At 41.5% G+C, this 16,917-nt stretch overlaps 1 protein-coding gene across 1 annotated transcript in view; it reads left to right on the top strand.

The window, feature by feature from the left end:
- APBB1IP (amyloid beta precursor protein binding family B member 1 interacting protein) overlaps positions 1–16,516 on the top strand; it is a 63,755-nt gene extending 47,239 nt beyond the window's left edge. The window contains exons 11-14 of the mRNA XM_009085884.4: positions 7,998–8,096; positions 9,036–9,153; positions 13,000–13,097; positions 15,057–16,516. Coding sequence (XP_009084132.1) covers positions 7,998–8,096; positions 9,036–9,153; positions 13,000–13,097; positions 15,057–15,593 — 852 coding nt within the window. The 3' untranslated portion in view covers positions 15,594–16,516. The remainder of the gene's footprint in view (positions 1–7,997; positions 8,097–9,035; positions 9,154–12,999; positions 13,098–15,056) is intronic.
- The last annotated feature ends 401 nt before the right edge of the window (positions 16,517–16,917 follow it).

The following is a 16,917-nucleotide window of genomic DNA, read 5'->3' as shown; positions in this document are numbered from 1 at the left end:
ACAGCAGAAAGAACTCTGAAAATAGTAAAAACAGAGTCTCTGAGTAGAACAAATACTCTTTGGACATCTGCTCTTCTAAATATGCAGATTCTTCCTATTTTGTACTCAGCCTAAGTCTTATGCTTTCATTACTTTAAAGATCCCACCCTTCTCTTTGAAATCAGATAAAGTGAGTTTTTTCTAATAGAGATCTCCATATGCAGAGAAAAAGAAAGGAAAGGTCCGCCAAGTTTGAAAAAAGACCCTCACTCAAATCTGCATCTATCAAGTTTGGATTTGTTACTCTGTTCCCAGCAGAGGAGGCAGGAGAGGATCAGGGCACAGCTCTCCGTGCCACCCTGCAGAGTGCTGGCCACTCCTGGGAGAGCAGTGGTGAGGGAACAAAATTCTCTCTCCTTTCCTGCAAAAATATATTCACACACTGCACACAGCAAATAGGAATGGTTTAGTTCCTCAGAGCCACCTTTGCTTTTACAAATGTGTGGTTTTATATCTAGATTCCCTGCAAAATTTCTCATTCATTTCTCATTCCCATCTCATGTTATATGGGAAATGCTGTTTAAGTAAATGAAACCTTTAATGATTTATTTCATATTCTGAAACTGAAAGCCCACAAAAATAAGGCATTTCACCAGAAAGGAAGGGGTCTGTCCATCATGCTAGCAACAGCATCTATTGCACTGAGCAGAAATGGTGAACATAATGTTCATTTTGTGGATTGTCTCTGTGTGAACATAATGTTCATTTTGTGGATTGTCTCTTTGTGTGCATGCGCACGGCTGCTCGTCCAGGAGCTGATTTTGTCACACCATGTTGAAAAATCTTTCAAAGCAGACAAATAGCAAGGTAATCTATATGCAAATTTGCTGGTTTAGGCAGTCTGATGTGCCTGTGACAAAGAGTGGATTTAATTATAGTTTATTGGTGCTGGTTATGCTTGAGTAATCTGGAGGTAATGGTGCATAATGCTGAATTAATCTAGGATGAAAAAAATTGGTTTCCTGGGGATAAACTGAGACAAAGGCAAATCATCCTCTATTTCTACAGCTGGCTACATTTTCCTGTGCAGTCAAAATAGTTAAGTTTTCCTGGCATCATTTGATACCATTATTAAAAAAAAAAAAAAAAAAGAATTATCCAAAGAATTTTGGAAGTAAAATTTCAAAAAGAATAGCTGGTTTGCAATAGCAGCATCCTTCTAGCAGGTGATTTGGTATTTAGCTGCTTCTTTCCTGATACTCTCCTCCCTCACAGCCTGTGTGCTCCATGCAGGCTGAATCATGTACATAATGCATTCAACACACAGACAGTTAAAAAGGTAGAAGGTGAGAATTAGAGAGTTTGAGATAGAAAACACTAGGAATAACAACTGTGTAGAACAAATGGCTAGTGCAGGAAATAAAGATAGAAAGTGGAAGATTTTTTTTTTTTAATGTGAAAGATGTGGAAATTGTTTTCGTATGGGTACTTCAGATAAGTGTGTCAGAGTAAATTCATTTCTAGATGAACTGAGAAAGCAGAAGTAGAAATACTTTTTATTGCAGAACATTTTCAGGTATGTGGGATTACAGTTATGTACATGCACAGTTTTGCTAGAGTAATGCATAAACAGCAGGGAGAATAAGGACAGAGAATGGACAGGGGGAAATTGAGTATGATAGCTTTGGAAAATATTACTTCCTGCAAAAAGCAGACCTCTTTGGTTACAATGGCTATTGTATATATTTTTTTAATGACCTAAAAATTTTGCCTCAGGTCATTAGAGAAATGTTGGTCAAAAGAATAATTTCCTTAATAATAGGGCAATTACTCTTTTATAGAGTTCACACATCTTCAAGAGATCAGTTAAGTATGATCATCTTCATACAGTGGGTGCATAGCATCTGAATTTGACCATGATGAATAGTAGATTGCAAATCTGAACCATTTCAATGTGACTTTTGAAATGTAATGACTATTAATTCTACTTCCAGCCATGGGAGTCAGAGGAGTCTCAGCTTTTCAGAGAAGCTAGTTCAACACAGCACAAGTTCATTGGTAGTAGTTAAGGTATCCAAAAGCATTGAGCATTTTGTGAAAATTTGGCCAAAAGCCAGAGCTTGTGATCCAAAGTTAGTCACTCTTTATGCTTCTGGCTATTGTTTCTGCCTCAGAGACTGAGCAGTGATCCATACATTTTGGGGCAAGGAATGCAATGAGATGCCTGAATAACTTCAGTTTACTTTTCATCTTCAGTGTTGGAAGAAGGTAACTCAAAAGAACATTTTATTGGGATAATCTCCAATTTCATGCACACATGGCCTTCAGTCATTTGTTTTGGCAGACAGCATAGAAACCACATCATTCAGTTCCCATTCCTTCAGGTTTTCAATGTGGTTTATCTTTTTTTCCTTAGGCAAAGAGTTTACTTTATATCTGAAAATGCTGTCTGTGGACAAATATTTTTTTAAACCTCTCCAGAAAACAAACTCTTTATAGTCAAGTGCTTCTGGTTTTTTTATCTCTAGACAGTTGATATTTACAGAGGAGACAGTGGGACAGGGGAGAATACTAGGTTCTGTTCCAGGCCTCTTCAGTGCTTTTCTGGGTGAAACATGGCACATCCTTTTGCAGCCTGATGTTTGAGATGCTCAGATCTTAGTACCTGCAAAATCAGGCTCAACTGATTGAGCAACTAATTCATCATTATTAAGAGTTTTGACATCAATAGATGAAAGTTCACTATAATCCATATTATTTCAAAGCACTATTCAATTTTTTTAATTTGAGAAAAATTCTGGAGAGCCTTTCTACTTGCATATTTCCACTTTTCTTTTGAACTGTGACTTCCAGAGTTGTTACTGTTTAAGCAGTTGTCTTTCATAATTCATTTTGGTGCTGCATTTTTCAGAGGCAAAGGTGCTAAACCTTTGCAGAGAAAATGTTTTCACTTTGCTGTCAGATGATTTTAATGATCTTTTCAAGACATGGTATTCATCTTATAGCAAAATAATTTTCCTGTGTATGTATGAGGTGTGGCATACTGTAGTTAGTGGTTTTTTGCCTTAAAGTGCAGTATTTCTCACATGGCTGTTTTTGATGTTGTTGACCTGTGTTAGTCTCACAGACAAGTTATTACAGAGACTCTGAATCTAGTTTAGTAAAACCAGACTTGCATAGTGACTACAGCTGCTTATGTCTGTGTGCTGGACTAAACACTCTTCTGAGACACAGGAGCTGTGAAAGGAGGAAATTGGTCCACACAGAATCATAGAATTGTTTAGGGACCTTCATACCATGTCAGCATTTCCAGGCACTTCCAGTTGCCTAGGTTCTTCTTCAAATTGCTTTTTCTGAGTCACCTGCATAGTGCATGCTAATGCACTATGTAGTAGATTTTGTGTGAAGTTTTAAGTGGAAAATTGAGCTTGTAAAGGTCAGCATTGAGAGCCGAGACTTCTGCCATTGTACTGCCAAAGCAATTCCACTATGATACAGTTCCTCCAAGTGAGCAAATGGTGGGGTGGGTGGGCTGTGGCAGTTCTTGACTGAAACATTTTACCTTCCTACCTAAAGTGTCATGCTTCATGCATCTAAAAACCACAGGAAGCCAAATGTCTCCGTGTCAGCTAATAATCTTGTAGAAAGATGGGTAGAAACCTTCAGGGCTAAGCTTGGTGCTGCTGGTGTTTGTTCCTGTGGTCTGGCCTTGCAAACAGCTGCTGCAGGCAGCCTCTGTACTGGCAGCCTGGAACAGTCCTCCTTAGGCCTGATCCAAAGCTCTTGCGAGGTGAGGGGATATTTCCAGTTGAACTCAATGGGCTGTGGATCCAGTAATGAGTTAAGCTTTATGTGTCATTCATAAAGTTACATGTAAAAAGAGCCAGTGCTGCTGCTGCTGCTGCTGCTTCTTGGAAAATGAGAGACAATACAGTTCTCAGCTGTAACAAAGAGATTATACAGGGTGCCTGCATGGCTCTGAGGTGTCTGACCTTCCTTTCTCAGAGCTGGAGGTTCAGCAGCTTGCTAGTTTGGTCCCTAATTGACAGCACATATTTGTGACTGTGCACTTAATCACGGTTGCTGATTGGAGTAATTTAATCAAGGAACTGATTGGGGCAATTTGGAATAGGTCCCACTGGTGAATATCAGTAGTTGAGATGGATTGCCTGGTGGAGACAATAGCCAGCAAATGACAGGGTAAAGGGTAGCCAGTAAGTAACTCACACGTTATCCAGCAAGGGACACTGTCACCTTGTTCACTGACTATTCCCCCTCAATTTCTCAGGATTGTGAGAGCCCCCCACAGTCTGAAAATATTCATTGGCAGGGTAAGGGGTGAGCTGAGGAAATTTGCTGATGATATTATATTATTCAGATCATCGAGGAAAGGGCAGACTGAGGAATTCTGCAAGGCCATTTTGAGGCTGAGGTTCAGTGCTCAGTAGTTGTCAGATATATAAATCAAGCATTAGGAATTATTAGGAAAGACACAGATGATAAAACAGCAAATGTTGCCTTACATGGCACAAGTTCATGGTTTCTGTTCACGTGTGCAGTTCTGATCCTCTCATGTCAAAGAGAATATATAATAAACTTGTAAAATATCAAGCAGGAGCAACAAGGATAAGCAAAGGTAAGGAATTACTTTGACTTGAAGGATGACTGAAGAGACTGGAAGCCTGTAGGCTAAAAAGGAGAGACAGCTTGCCATGAGTATGATGAGGATCTCTAGCTCAGGAGTGGCATGGAAGGGTCTGGCTAGGGGTCAGGCCTTCAGCATCTCTTCCAAAACAAAAATGTTACACAGAGCTAGTGTAGTCAGGTTCAGAGAAGGTGGTTTTTCATAGAGGGTGTGATGAACTTGGGAAAGTTGTTGCTAAAAGGTATTGTGGATGCCAGAACTCCCTTTGTGCTCAATAAAAACTGTAGAAGTACCTGGAAGAAAGCCTGTTTATGGAGAAACCCCGTGAGTATCAGAAAACTGCCAGAAATCATTGTAGACAGAGAGCTACAGAGAAGGAAGTACCATATATGCTTATCTTGTACTTCTTCCCCCATTTCCTGCCACTTTCAGAGTCCAGGTGCTGAGTTCAGGGACCTTTGATCTGACACAGTACAGGTGTTCTTTTGAAACTGATATTTCCATAGGGTGCCCCAGAGGAGAGGTGTGCAGCAGCCTCTCTTGAGCACCCCAGAAGCAGATCCCTGTGGCAGGGCTGTGTGTCTGTGCAGCACCATTACCTAGCTTGCTGTAGACCTTGACCTCCTCTGCCTCGTTATGCAGTGTAGACATTTCTTCCAGATGTTTGCATGAACCATTTGTTAAATTATGGAAGTCTTCTATTTTTGCTTGTAATAAAAACACAGACTGGTAGGTGTGGTATTTTAAAAATGGGGGGGAATATGTAGATGCAATGGATTTCTTGCCATGAAAAAGAAGGGGAAGGAAAAGCTCCCTTTTCCCTTTTTTAAAGGTTTGGGTGCCATCTGCTGGGTTCAGTAGGACCTTACACACTGAAGCAAAAATGCTGATTGCTGGTTGAGAAGTGCCTGAAGAAGTGACTTTACCGAGGGTTGCAGTGTCTTTGCACGTCCTGGTTCTTTTGTCCCCATTGGTGATAACATAACCCAGGTATATGGGATGTACTCTGACACACAAAAAAGTGCCTGCTTACAGTTCCCTTTTAAAGTTACCATTCAGGGTGAATTCTCTGATTTTCTCTGATTTTCACTATGTTCAGTCACCTAATGGAGAAACAGTGAAAGGAGACAAGGATTTTTGGGCATTGTGTCCTAGCCATGTCTTGTGCTAGCAGAGGTTACTCTGAGCAGAATTCAGGCTCTCTGAGGCTGTGGCAGACAAGGACAGGCAGATGCTGGGAGCTGGAGCAGGCTCTTTGTCCAGGGGCCTGGTTACTGCCTGGGTTTGATACTTGGCAGGGGTGTATAAAAACAAGATACAGCCTTGTACACTGAGCTGTGTGAAGAGGTGGTGTGTGAGTGCACCAGCTGGGTGAGGGTCCATGAGGTGGCCCCTGCTCTGCAGTTAAGGCACGTGGTGACAGTGAGCTGGCACCTCTGGGCTTGCAGTGGGAGCTGTCCCTTGGCTCTCAAGCTGGGAGTGCCCCAGAGCAAGGTGATGGAATAAGGCAGCCACGGGCACTCCCAGAGGCAGAAGCAGACTCAGCATATTCATTGCCCAGGGGAGATGGCCAGCTGTGTGTTTGCAGAAAGACTGGGACCTGTGCGAGCAGGTAAGTGCAAACATGCAGGGACTTGTAACAGGGTTACAAGTAGTAATAAGGGTAATATCCCTTTGGTTTTTGCTTCCTCACAGTTATCTCCATGGTATGTTCCCTCTCACTCCACAATTTGATGGTACAGGGCTTTGGCAGCAATAGTGGCTTCTGCAGTCCTGTCCTCTCCATCCATCCCTTGCTACTCCTTCTCTCCCCAAGCCACAGTATTCCTTATTCCCTTTCCCTATGTGAGGTCATGCCGTGGGCTGCTGGGTTTAAAAACAAATAAACTAAAACTACAGCATGATGAAATGGGTTATATTTAACCCAGACCAGTTCCCTTTTTGGGGGCTTTTTTTAAATCAGAATGTGTCCTCCTGAAGCAGCTGTGTCAGGACAAGCAAGGGAAGCCTGGTGTCTGCAGTGCTGAGCAGGGAGCAAGGGACACGTGGCTGAGGAACAAGTCCACTGTGTTTGGCTCTGCTTTTGGGTCACCCAGCTGTGGGCATGTTTGGCCTCTGCAGCAGGACATCCCAGCCACCAGCAGATATTTGAGGTGAGGAGGTGGCACCTGCTTGAGCTAGAGGCTGGCAGTGCTCTGTGCTGGGAGGGATCTTGCTGAGCTCCCCATGGGCAGCATTGCTCTGCTTTGGGGGATTATTGACGCCTCTAAACCCAGTGTCCTTGCTAGTGGAGGTGTGCTTTGAATTTTTAACTGTACAGGCTGAAAAAGAGTGAATCCTTGGAGCATATTTAGCTACTCTTTGTGCATTCACAATATTTCACTAACTGTGCACTTATAATTTGTAAGAATATAGATAGAAATGAACACATAAATAAGGGATAATGAAGTGTTTTTCCTTTGGGTCCATTCTTTCCTTTGCATATCAAGAGATGGCAGTATGTTATTCCTTCCTAGTTACTAAAGACTTACATCCTTCTCTGCTTTAGCAGGGAAACCAAATTCCTTCAGAGTCTTAGAGAGAATGTTCAGTCCTAGGCAAGTAGGAAGTCTGGCATTTTGATGGTCTTTGAGTTGCAAAGGTATGTCAACACATACCCATACTACCTTGATCAGTAAAGCAAAGAGATCCTAAATTTTGTCCAAAATGAAAAAAAAAAAAAAAAGGTTTTAAAATTGTAGAGGTTTCTGGTACAAACAAATGAAAAAGAATACTTCTGATGGTGCTGGATTTTGAATGATCCTCTATCTAGAACATAGAACAGTTTTATATTTAATTTTTGCAAAACCAGCAAGAGTAAAGAGGAATAAAAATATATAATAAGAAAGCTAGAATTGTGCTCAAGGAAAAGCGGTCAGTCAGGAGGAAAAATGTGCTTGAGCTGCAAATTTATACCTAAACAACTTAACATATTCTTTGAAAAATAATTATGTTCAATGTTCAGTCTAAGTGCCTCATGTATGACAAACCACAAAACGAGAAGCAGACCTCCTTCTAGTGTTTGTACATTGAGTGTTAGACCTTGAACCAGAACAATTACAGATTTCATTGAACTCTAGATCACTCTTACATTTCTGAAACCCTTGAATTCACATTACAATGCATTTAAATTATTTCAAGCAAAAGCTGCCAGTGGCAACTCGTGTATTGTTCATAATCACCATATTATTCATATACTCTGTTTTTGCTGCCTTTTTTTTTTCAAATCACCTTCGTGATGTGTTTTCACAGGGTCATTGTGTGGTTCCTTCAGATTTTCATATAGTGATTTTATTTCTGTGTTTGTCTTATTTTATAAATTAATATCTTTCAGCACCCCCAGATTCAAAAGGAGTCGCAATATATCAAGTACTTGTGCTGTGATGATAAAGCAACCCTGCATCAGTGGGTAACAGGAATAAGAATTGCCAAGGTGAGATTAAAAGTAAATTTACTTTAATATATTTTCTGTAAAATCAGGTCTTCCAGAGCCTACTCACTGTCATTACCTCAACTGGAAATGCTGTGACAAGAATGGACATTCATGCTAATTTTACCACAGAAACAAAGAATAGAAGTGCATGATGAGGATGGATTTGCTGAATGTCCCTGTGCCTTAGCTATCATTATGTTTTTCTTATTAACACAGGAGTGAGTTCAGTACCTGTGAAACTCATGTACTCATAAAACTTACTGCACAGTTATCTGGCTCAACAATAATATGCTGTAGCTAAAGTATGCAAGCTCTGGCTAGTCCAGTTGTGACGTTTTTCAGACAGTCCTACCCAGATTGTCTACCTCATTCTGTTCAAAAAGATCCTAATTGACAGCCCGTTTTTCTTTGTATAAAACATTAAGGTGGATGGATTTATACATAGCCTTTTTATTGGCTGTATTTTCCCACATCGACCTACTCCTCTTGTCTGTTAGTTTGGGCTTTTACTTGATAGTTCTTCTGGAGGGTGGCATATAACAAAGGTGTGGGGTGAACATAAAATTATGTTGTGTCTTACAATGACAGAGCTGTTTGCTCTAGAGCCTGGGATTCAGTGTCTCAAGTCTCCAGTTTTAAAATTTAATACTTGGGAAAAGATACTGAGAACAGTTGATTTTAAATCCAGGTTTCCAGAAGTTTACAGATACTGAAACAAACATTAAATGTAAGAATGACATCCGTAGGACTGTGTCCGGTCATGGAGACTCATTTTGTTGTGCTTTCCACCTGACCCTACACAGAAAAGGCACACTACTTCTAGAAAGACACCTTTTAACAAAACTAGGTAGGAAATAACAGGGTCGGAAAAGTTGTCCAAGAGCAAAATGAATGCTTGGCCTATGTCAAGCTCATGTTACTGTTTTGATTCTTTTGCAGTATGGCAAGATACTCTATGACAATTACAAATGTGCAGTGAAGAAAGCTGGCTTGGCCTCTCGGTGGGCAAATCAAAAAGTGGTGGAGCCAGCTGCCTCTGCAGGATCCTCATCAGCAGGTACTGACACTGCCACGGCAATTGAAGTCACATTTATTGCCCCTTTCTGTTATCATCAGTGTTGCATAGAGTCTTTGTCCAGAAAGACTCAGCAAGATGTCTTTTTATAGACAGGCCAGTGTGGCAGCAAAGCTCTCCCTTTACTGTTAGAACTTGGAGAATACAAACACAGTTCACTGAAGATCAGTTTAAATCTGCACAACTTAATAAGGCATTTTTCTGTTGGCATCTGAATCCTTTATCCTCCACCTGCATTTTGCAGACTGATGGTCCCTGTCTTGAAACTTTCTGTTTGCCCATCTCTACAGTGGCTGTACTGGAGTTTTTCTTCCAATTAGTAAAAGGGATGAGTGGGATATTCTGAGATTGATCATTATGGAAAGATTAGAAAATATGAGAAATCATTACAGAAAGGGTGAGTCAATCTCTGTCCTAGCCTTTCACTCATTTGCATGGTAACAATGTGGGTGTTAGGACACAAGAGTAAGAAAGGACTGTGTTATTTTCTAACCTTATTTTTCCAGTAGCTCCATCATACTGCTGAGACCAGTACAACAGTGCATGGTAGTAGCTGTAACTTGCATGACTATTTTTAGTTTACATGCTTAAGATATGCTTTATTAGGATGGGCATGCTGGCCAAGTACTTACTGTCATAAGGCAGGTGAAGGCAAAATTAGTGTTGGAAGTTAATACTCTGACTTCTCATGTAGACAACTCCAATACCTTTCTAGGGCTTCAGTTCATCTTTTCTGAGTACATGGGAGATAGAAAGTGGTCTTCCTACTATTCCTTGGAGTCAAATCATGTTAGTAAATACACATCTTTATGTGGTGTGGGGAGACCCAGTAACAGACTGTTTTGAGATCAGGGAGGTTTCTGGTGGGGGAAGGTGTTTTTAAGGGCTTGTTTTACTACTCATTATCCTGCTCTGATTTTGTTAGCAATAAATTTTCGTTGTATCTCTAAGTTGTGCCTGTTTTGCCCTCGATGGCATTTGGTAAGTGATCTCTCCCACTTCTTATCTGAACTTACAAATGGATTGTTGAATTTCTCTGTCCAACTGCAGAGAGGAGTGACTGAGCAGCTTTTGTGGGTGCCTGGCATCTGGCCAGCGTTAACCGTTGACAGGAGGAAGTTTACTTGAGTGAGGGTGGGTTTGACAATCATGGAACATTTGTGTTCAGGTGCTGACAGCAGTAGAGAGGAGGCTGGCCAGGGGGCCTCCATGCTAGTGCTGCCATCTGTCCTGGATATGGGCAGGACTGAGGCCCTATAAAGGCTGTATATACATCTCTGTGACTTCAGCTCCTGACTGCATGTGTTCAGTAGAATATCTGCTAATTTTAACTAATGGATTGCATTAAATGGTTAAGTAGCCTGGAAAGGTTTTAGTCATGTATACAATCTCTATGGAATTATCTCTGAAGGATCATTAGTGTTGTAATTGAGGCAAATCACTGGCAAATCACAATATCTTACACTTGTCATGGCTGCCCTATATAAAGCCTGGGGCCTGACTATGCTACTAGAAGAACTGCCTCACTGTGAGCAGCTGTTGGTTTGTGTTTTGGAAAAGGAACAAAGGATGTTCACTTCTGTTTTCAGATGGCTCCATAGCCATTTATATGTGCTGACTTCGGTGCAGGCTAAAATCTGCAATAGAAAACTACAGTCCTGTGTGAACTGGGCAGGGGCTGTACTCTGTTAACTTCAGTGGCAGCCAAGGAAGGCAGGTGAAACTTTGGTTCTCACTAAGCATGTAGCCATTACTCCCTGGACACAGTGCTGTAACACATGCTGTTCACATGCACCCCAGCCTGTGTAGTCTGTGCCTCTGAGGCATCCCAGGGTGCACCTCAGTCAAAATTTGTTGTTTCCCTCTCTGCCTTTCTGCCTCTGTGCCTTTGAACACCAAAAAAAAAAAAAAATCAGTGTATGTAGTGGTCCTGTATGCTATTGCAACACAATATTATGATGTTTGAAAGATGGAAGATGTTGCTTTACACAGGTGTTCTTATCACTACAAGGATAAATATTTTGCATTTGGGTATCTATGTTTTGCATTATTTGGACTACCTTTTTTTTTACCTTAAAACAAATACTAATTCACTATAAAATTTTGAAGAAATGAACTTGTAAAGAATACTATAACATTTAAATTAAAAATAAATCTTGAGAATAGAATGCATGGGCTCACATAACTATATTTCTGGGAGTCCCTTAGCTGGCTGGCAGGAGATGATGTATCAAGTGCTGCTTTCAAGTCTTGCATAGTTTATGAAATCCATTAACAGAAGAGGAAACAGATTACTGTGTTCCAGCCTTCTGTTATGTAATTTTTGCCAAGTAGAACACCATACCTGCACTAGATAGAGTGGCTCTCTCTCTGCTCTCCTTCATTTAGTTAAATCTCAGTACGACTGAGGGCAGCAACATCTTTGAGCAATGTGAAAACCAAACTCCTGCTCTGCTATGAACAGCAGACAAAGGGAGCTGAGACAGTAACTTGCTCCACTTTAGGGAGCACAATACCTTTGGGCCACAGAACCCAGGGATTTACATCTGCTTCCACTGAGGAAGGAGAGCCACAAGATTGGTTTTATCTCTTTGTTGACTTCCACGTGAGTCCTTCAACAAACACAAGATTATAGTTTGAATGATCCAAATGGTACTTTGGATTAAATATGCTGAACAACTTGCAGGCACAGGCATAAAACCTAAGGATGTTAGACCACCTTCTGTCATCCCTTGAAGCTTAAATAGCCTTAGTAAATCAGGCACACTGCAGAGTTTTTCTTACTTCTCTGCCAGTCATGGGATTTGCAGGTATGGCAGTAAAAATACTTTATTCTACTTCTTATCATATTCCTGGAACCTCTTTGCTGATTAGTAAAGTATGTGTTAAGATTAAAGCCATTGTTGTGCTTAGTCTACCCTGTAGACAGCTAAGGGCTCACCAACATCTGAGAAGTATAGGAGGGGACCTTTACTGGATCTCAGAACTGTAAATTATAATAGAGCTAAGGCAGTGATTAAGGTTTACCAATGCAGGTCTCTAGGCACCAAACACTGTCTACTACTTTGACACATACAGCTTTCAAAAATGCTGCACTAAACTGGAGAGTATTTAATCCTCATCAGACTACACAGGGGCAGGGGATTTTTTATAATTAAACTTGTAAATTCGTTCTTTGGTCTCACATTCACTTACTCCATTTGACAGTACTGGGTTATTTATGCATATCCCTTGCACAAGCAGAAATGGTGGGCAGATGTTTTGCAGAGCTTTAACTTAGCCAGCTTCCAGACCTGCACTAATCTGAGAACACAGTGAAGTTCACAGATCTTTGTGATTCCAAATGGGGCAGATATTTCAGAGCTGCGAACATGTTTTAGCTCATTTACTAAAGAAAGTTGATCAGCCCCTCTGTAAGATTTCAGACCTTCCACTCCAATGCCTGATTGATTTGCAACTATAGTCCTATTAGTCTTTAGCCTAAAGTAAACCAAGGAAAAAAAACCCACAAAATAGTAATATAGTAATACTACAGCACACTGCAAACTTCCAAATGCTGTTATGAAACACAGGGATTTTAATGTAAGGTGCTTATGGATTTTAATGTAAGGTACTTTATTTTCCTTAAGTAATAAACTGAATAAGAAAAGTCACAAAATGAGCTTGAAGTAGAAAACAGATTTTACTGAGTTATGTATAAAAATTCTGTAACAAGTGTTTCCTTGTGGAAGTTGCAAAGAAATTGTTATAGTTGGGTATTCCCTGATCTGGTCAATATAAAAAAACATAACCCTCTCTTCCCTCTGGGTCCTCCTCTCCTTCTCACAGGTGCTGTTCAGTCTAATGGACAGATTCCCCGAAGTAATCATTGCTCCAGTGCAGAATTTCCAGACACTCAGAAGAAAGTGGATACATCTGAGGCACAAGTGAGCAGTTGCTACAGTTAAATGTCATCTGTGAACGAGTTTTCCAAGTTTGTTTTCCTTCACCTACTCTCTTCCCCCTCAAAGTGCCAATGAGAAGGATTTGGCTCCTGGGAAACGTGGCTGCCCCACACACTGCAAACAGTGTGTGTGCTCTGCAGATCCAGGAGCCTGTGACAGGAGGTGAAGGCACAGCCACCCACTGCTTCTGTTCTTCAGAACAAGCAGCCATGAGTTCATGTAGCAGGAACAGGAATGTCCTGCTGGGATAGTCTCAAAGTGTGCTGCCAGAACCTTGGTGCCATGATCTGTCTTTGCCACAAAAAAAAAAAAAAAGTCTTGCCTTAGAAACACAAGATACACAGTAGTGTTTTCAGTAGGGAACACTGCACAGCTGAGTGTGTAAGAAGGGAGAAACTGTGAAGAACTAAGGGAAAACCTTACATGTTTTCCTTAACCTCTAAATGCATTTATGCTCCAAATTTCATGAATTTGCACCAAATCTGCCTATAAAATCATCAAAGTGTACAGTAAGTACCTCAAGAGCATCATACAGAAAAAAAGCATACATTTGTTTGCAGTTCATCATTCGATCTCTTCATCATGTATGAAGTGCAGAGGACAAATGAAATTAAATTCCTAGGATTTTCCTCTCACCAGCATCACATGTTCTACACTTCTTGTTTCTGTCTTTGAGTTCCTCCTGTTTCCCTGCTCTGAACCTTACTTCCTCTGGGCCAGATCATATTCTGAGAACTCAGCCACTCGTTCCCTCCTCCTGTGTCTCATTTACTTCCATGTTTGTAGGCAAGGAGTGAGGAAGAGGATTATACTTAGCTGATGCTAGAATTAATGCTGCTGCAGGGGTGCAGAGCACTTTTCTCTAGAAGCAGCAAACAGGAGGAACTAAAGATCTGTGTGCAGTCACTGGGCTTCGATCTCATTGCAGTTATGGACATGGTGGGATAGCTCTCGTGACCACAATGTTGGCATGAAGGCCCACAGGCTGTTTGGGAGAGACAGACCAGGAAGGTGCAGTGCTGAAGTTGGCCTTGATGTGAAGCAACACTTGGAGTGTGCCGAGCTCTGCCCTGGTGAGGATAAAAGGGCGGGCTAGTCAGGGTGACTCCATTGTGGGTGCTCGCTCCAGGCCGCCCGATCAGAAGGGAGTGGATGAGGCCTCTGCAGGCAGCTGGAAGCAGCCCCACAGCCACAGGCCTGGTCCTTGGGAGGCTTTAACTGCCCTGACATCTTCTGGAGAAGCAAAACAGCAAAGCACAAGCAGTGCAGGAGGGGTTCCTGGAAAGCACTGATGACAACTGTCCTGTCCCAGGTAGTGAAGGATCCCACAAGGAATGCTGGGCTGCCCAACCTTAGACCAACAAACAGGGAAGGCCTTGTTGGACATGCGGCGCTTGGGACAGCCATGGCTGCAGTGACCACCAGACTGTAGAGTTCAGTATTGAAGGAAGAGGCAGCAGGACAGAGAGCAAGATTTCAAACAGGGACTCCAGGAGAGCTAACTTCAGCATCTTTAGGGATCTTCTTGGAAGAATTCTGTGGGAGAAGACCCTGAAGGGCAGAGCAGTCCAAGAGAGGTGTCAATATTCAAAGATCATTTCTTCCAGGTTCAAGGACAATGAATCCCAAAGATACTTCCTTGATGTTAGTGTTACTAACTGCAATTACCTGAAATTTTAAAAGCACTCATCTTCTGTGGACAGCATTCAAAGAATCACTTTGAATACTGTCAACAGGGAGAGTTCCACTGTCAAAACCTCTATGGGCAGCTTCAGAAAGAAAACAAAATACTCTTTTCATGTTTCAGGCAAAATGTACTCTACTTAATTTCCCTGTCTACTACACTCATTTATTTTCACATCTTTTTATGTTCTTAGGCAGTGGCATTAGTTTACATGTTTACTGACTGTGTCTGTCCTTTTCTTTTTCTGCTTATTAAAGGCTGAAACAAATAATGCAAGTGTACCTGGCCTGGCACAACCATTGCTGAGGCCACAGAAAATCCAGAGTAAGAGAACCTCACTGCTGCCTCCTCCTCCACCTGAAAGGCGTTCTTCTGCAATTTCTGCTTCACCAGTTCTATCCTCCAAAGTGAAACGAGACAGTGGCATTTCCCTAACATACCCAGAGAGCTTTCCAGCACCACCACCTACATTGACGATTGATTTTCCTCCTCCACCACCACCATCTGATTTCTGTGAACCACCTCCTGATTTTGTGCCTCCACCACCACCAGTGTCCAGCAGCAGTAATGGAGACGTGCCATTACCCCCTCCACCTCCACCTATGTCCAGTAAGCCACCACCACTTCCAGTGAAGAAACCTGTACCACTTCCCCCCAAAAGGCTGGAAAACACAGGACAAGGTGGAGAGCCAGAGTCAGCAGGGCCACCTCTGATTGCAGGGGGAGGCAAGCAAGCAGATTTCATGTCTGACCTAATGAAAGCTCTTGAGAAGAAAAGGGGTAACAGCTCCTGAACTCTGGGAGTGGGTAGACTTTAAGACATGGCTGGTTTTGAGGCATCACAGAAGGACATGATGAATCAGGCTTCGCCAGGGGAAATTGTTGGTCTCAAGAAGGTGGAACACCCTTTATCCCTGACTTTGTTCCTGTAACCTGCTCCTTTCCCCCTGCACCTCACCATCCCCTGCTGTTTACTCCCATTCCAGCACCAGGTCAAGGTAAGAACTAGCTGGAGAGTCTTGCTTCCCTCCAGAAGAACAGCCAGAGATGGTGGAGCAGCACTCTGAAGCCAGCCATTTCCGAAAGTGAAATGCATCTACTCTGGCTGCCTTTTTAGTAGAATTGGACTTAAAGGAAAAATACAATGTCCTCATGCAAATTTTGAGAAGTGGGAAGGAAGAGCCCTTTCCACAGAAATGCCCTTTAAAGTTCTTTATCAGAAAACTTCCAACTGTGGGGAGTTTTCTTCCAATACAAAGATGCTTTTAAATTTTTTGAAACAGTCTGTCTTAAAAATTAAAACCTCAGCTAGATTATTGTGAGATGCAAGTTAGGGCCAGGACCCTTTCCAGACGGTGTCACCACAACTGTTACACACTCCTGTTTCTATATGCAACTCAGTCGTACCTGTCAGCATTCACAGCTGCTGCTTTGAAATCTCATTTATTTGGTTACCTTAGACAAAGAAAAAATATTATTTTGAAATCATGTATATGCTTCCATGGTAAGTAGGATTTTTTTTTCTCTTGGTTAACATTTGTCTTCAAACTGTACCTAGAAATGATCTGTCTCATGAAAGACTTTGTAATTATCTTGTACCTGAATGTAGGAATGTCTCCTCCCACATTTTTTTCATTTCTTCTCCCCACTTAATTCTCCACTGCTCATTTAGGAAGCATTCATTGTTCACTCTTAAATAAAAATAGCTACTATTTTATATCTGTACAAAGTGTCACAGTTAATTAACAGCCATTTTACTGGCAATTGGAACTTCAAATATTTTAAAGAATTTTTGACTATACCTTCTAAACTTTGTTTTTATTTATTCTTGTCTTTGCCTCTTCTCATGTACACTTGACCTTCTAAGATACCATCAGCAGTATATCTCTGTATTTTGAATTATAAAAAAGAATAAAAAGCAAAGTGTGTGGTCTAAATAAATAAATGCACGAAAGCAGCTGACAGAGCAGGGGGTGAGCCTGCTCTGTTGTCAGAATGGATTCCTAGATCCAGAAGTGGTGGTGGAAGCAAGAGAATGACAAGCTGATGGCAGTGCCACAGTCTGTGTTTTGGGTTATCTCTAGTCTCATTTGTGGCTTAAGGTTGGTTTGTCAGTAC

This window comes from Serinus canaria, chromosome 2 (assembly GCF_022539315.1).
Source record: "Serinus canaria isolate serCan28SL12 chromosome 2, serCan2020, whole genome shotgun sequence".
Taxonomy (NCBI): domain Eukaryota; kingdom Metazoa; phylum Chordata; class Aves; order Passeriformes; family Fringillidae; genus Serinus; species Serinus canaria.
The sequence above is the reverse complement of the archived record's forward strand: the minus strand, read 5'-3'. Positions and strand labels throughout refer to the sequence as shown.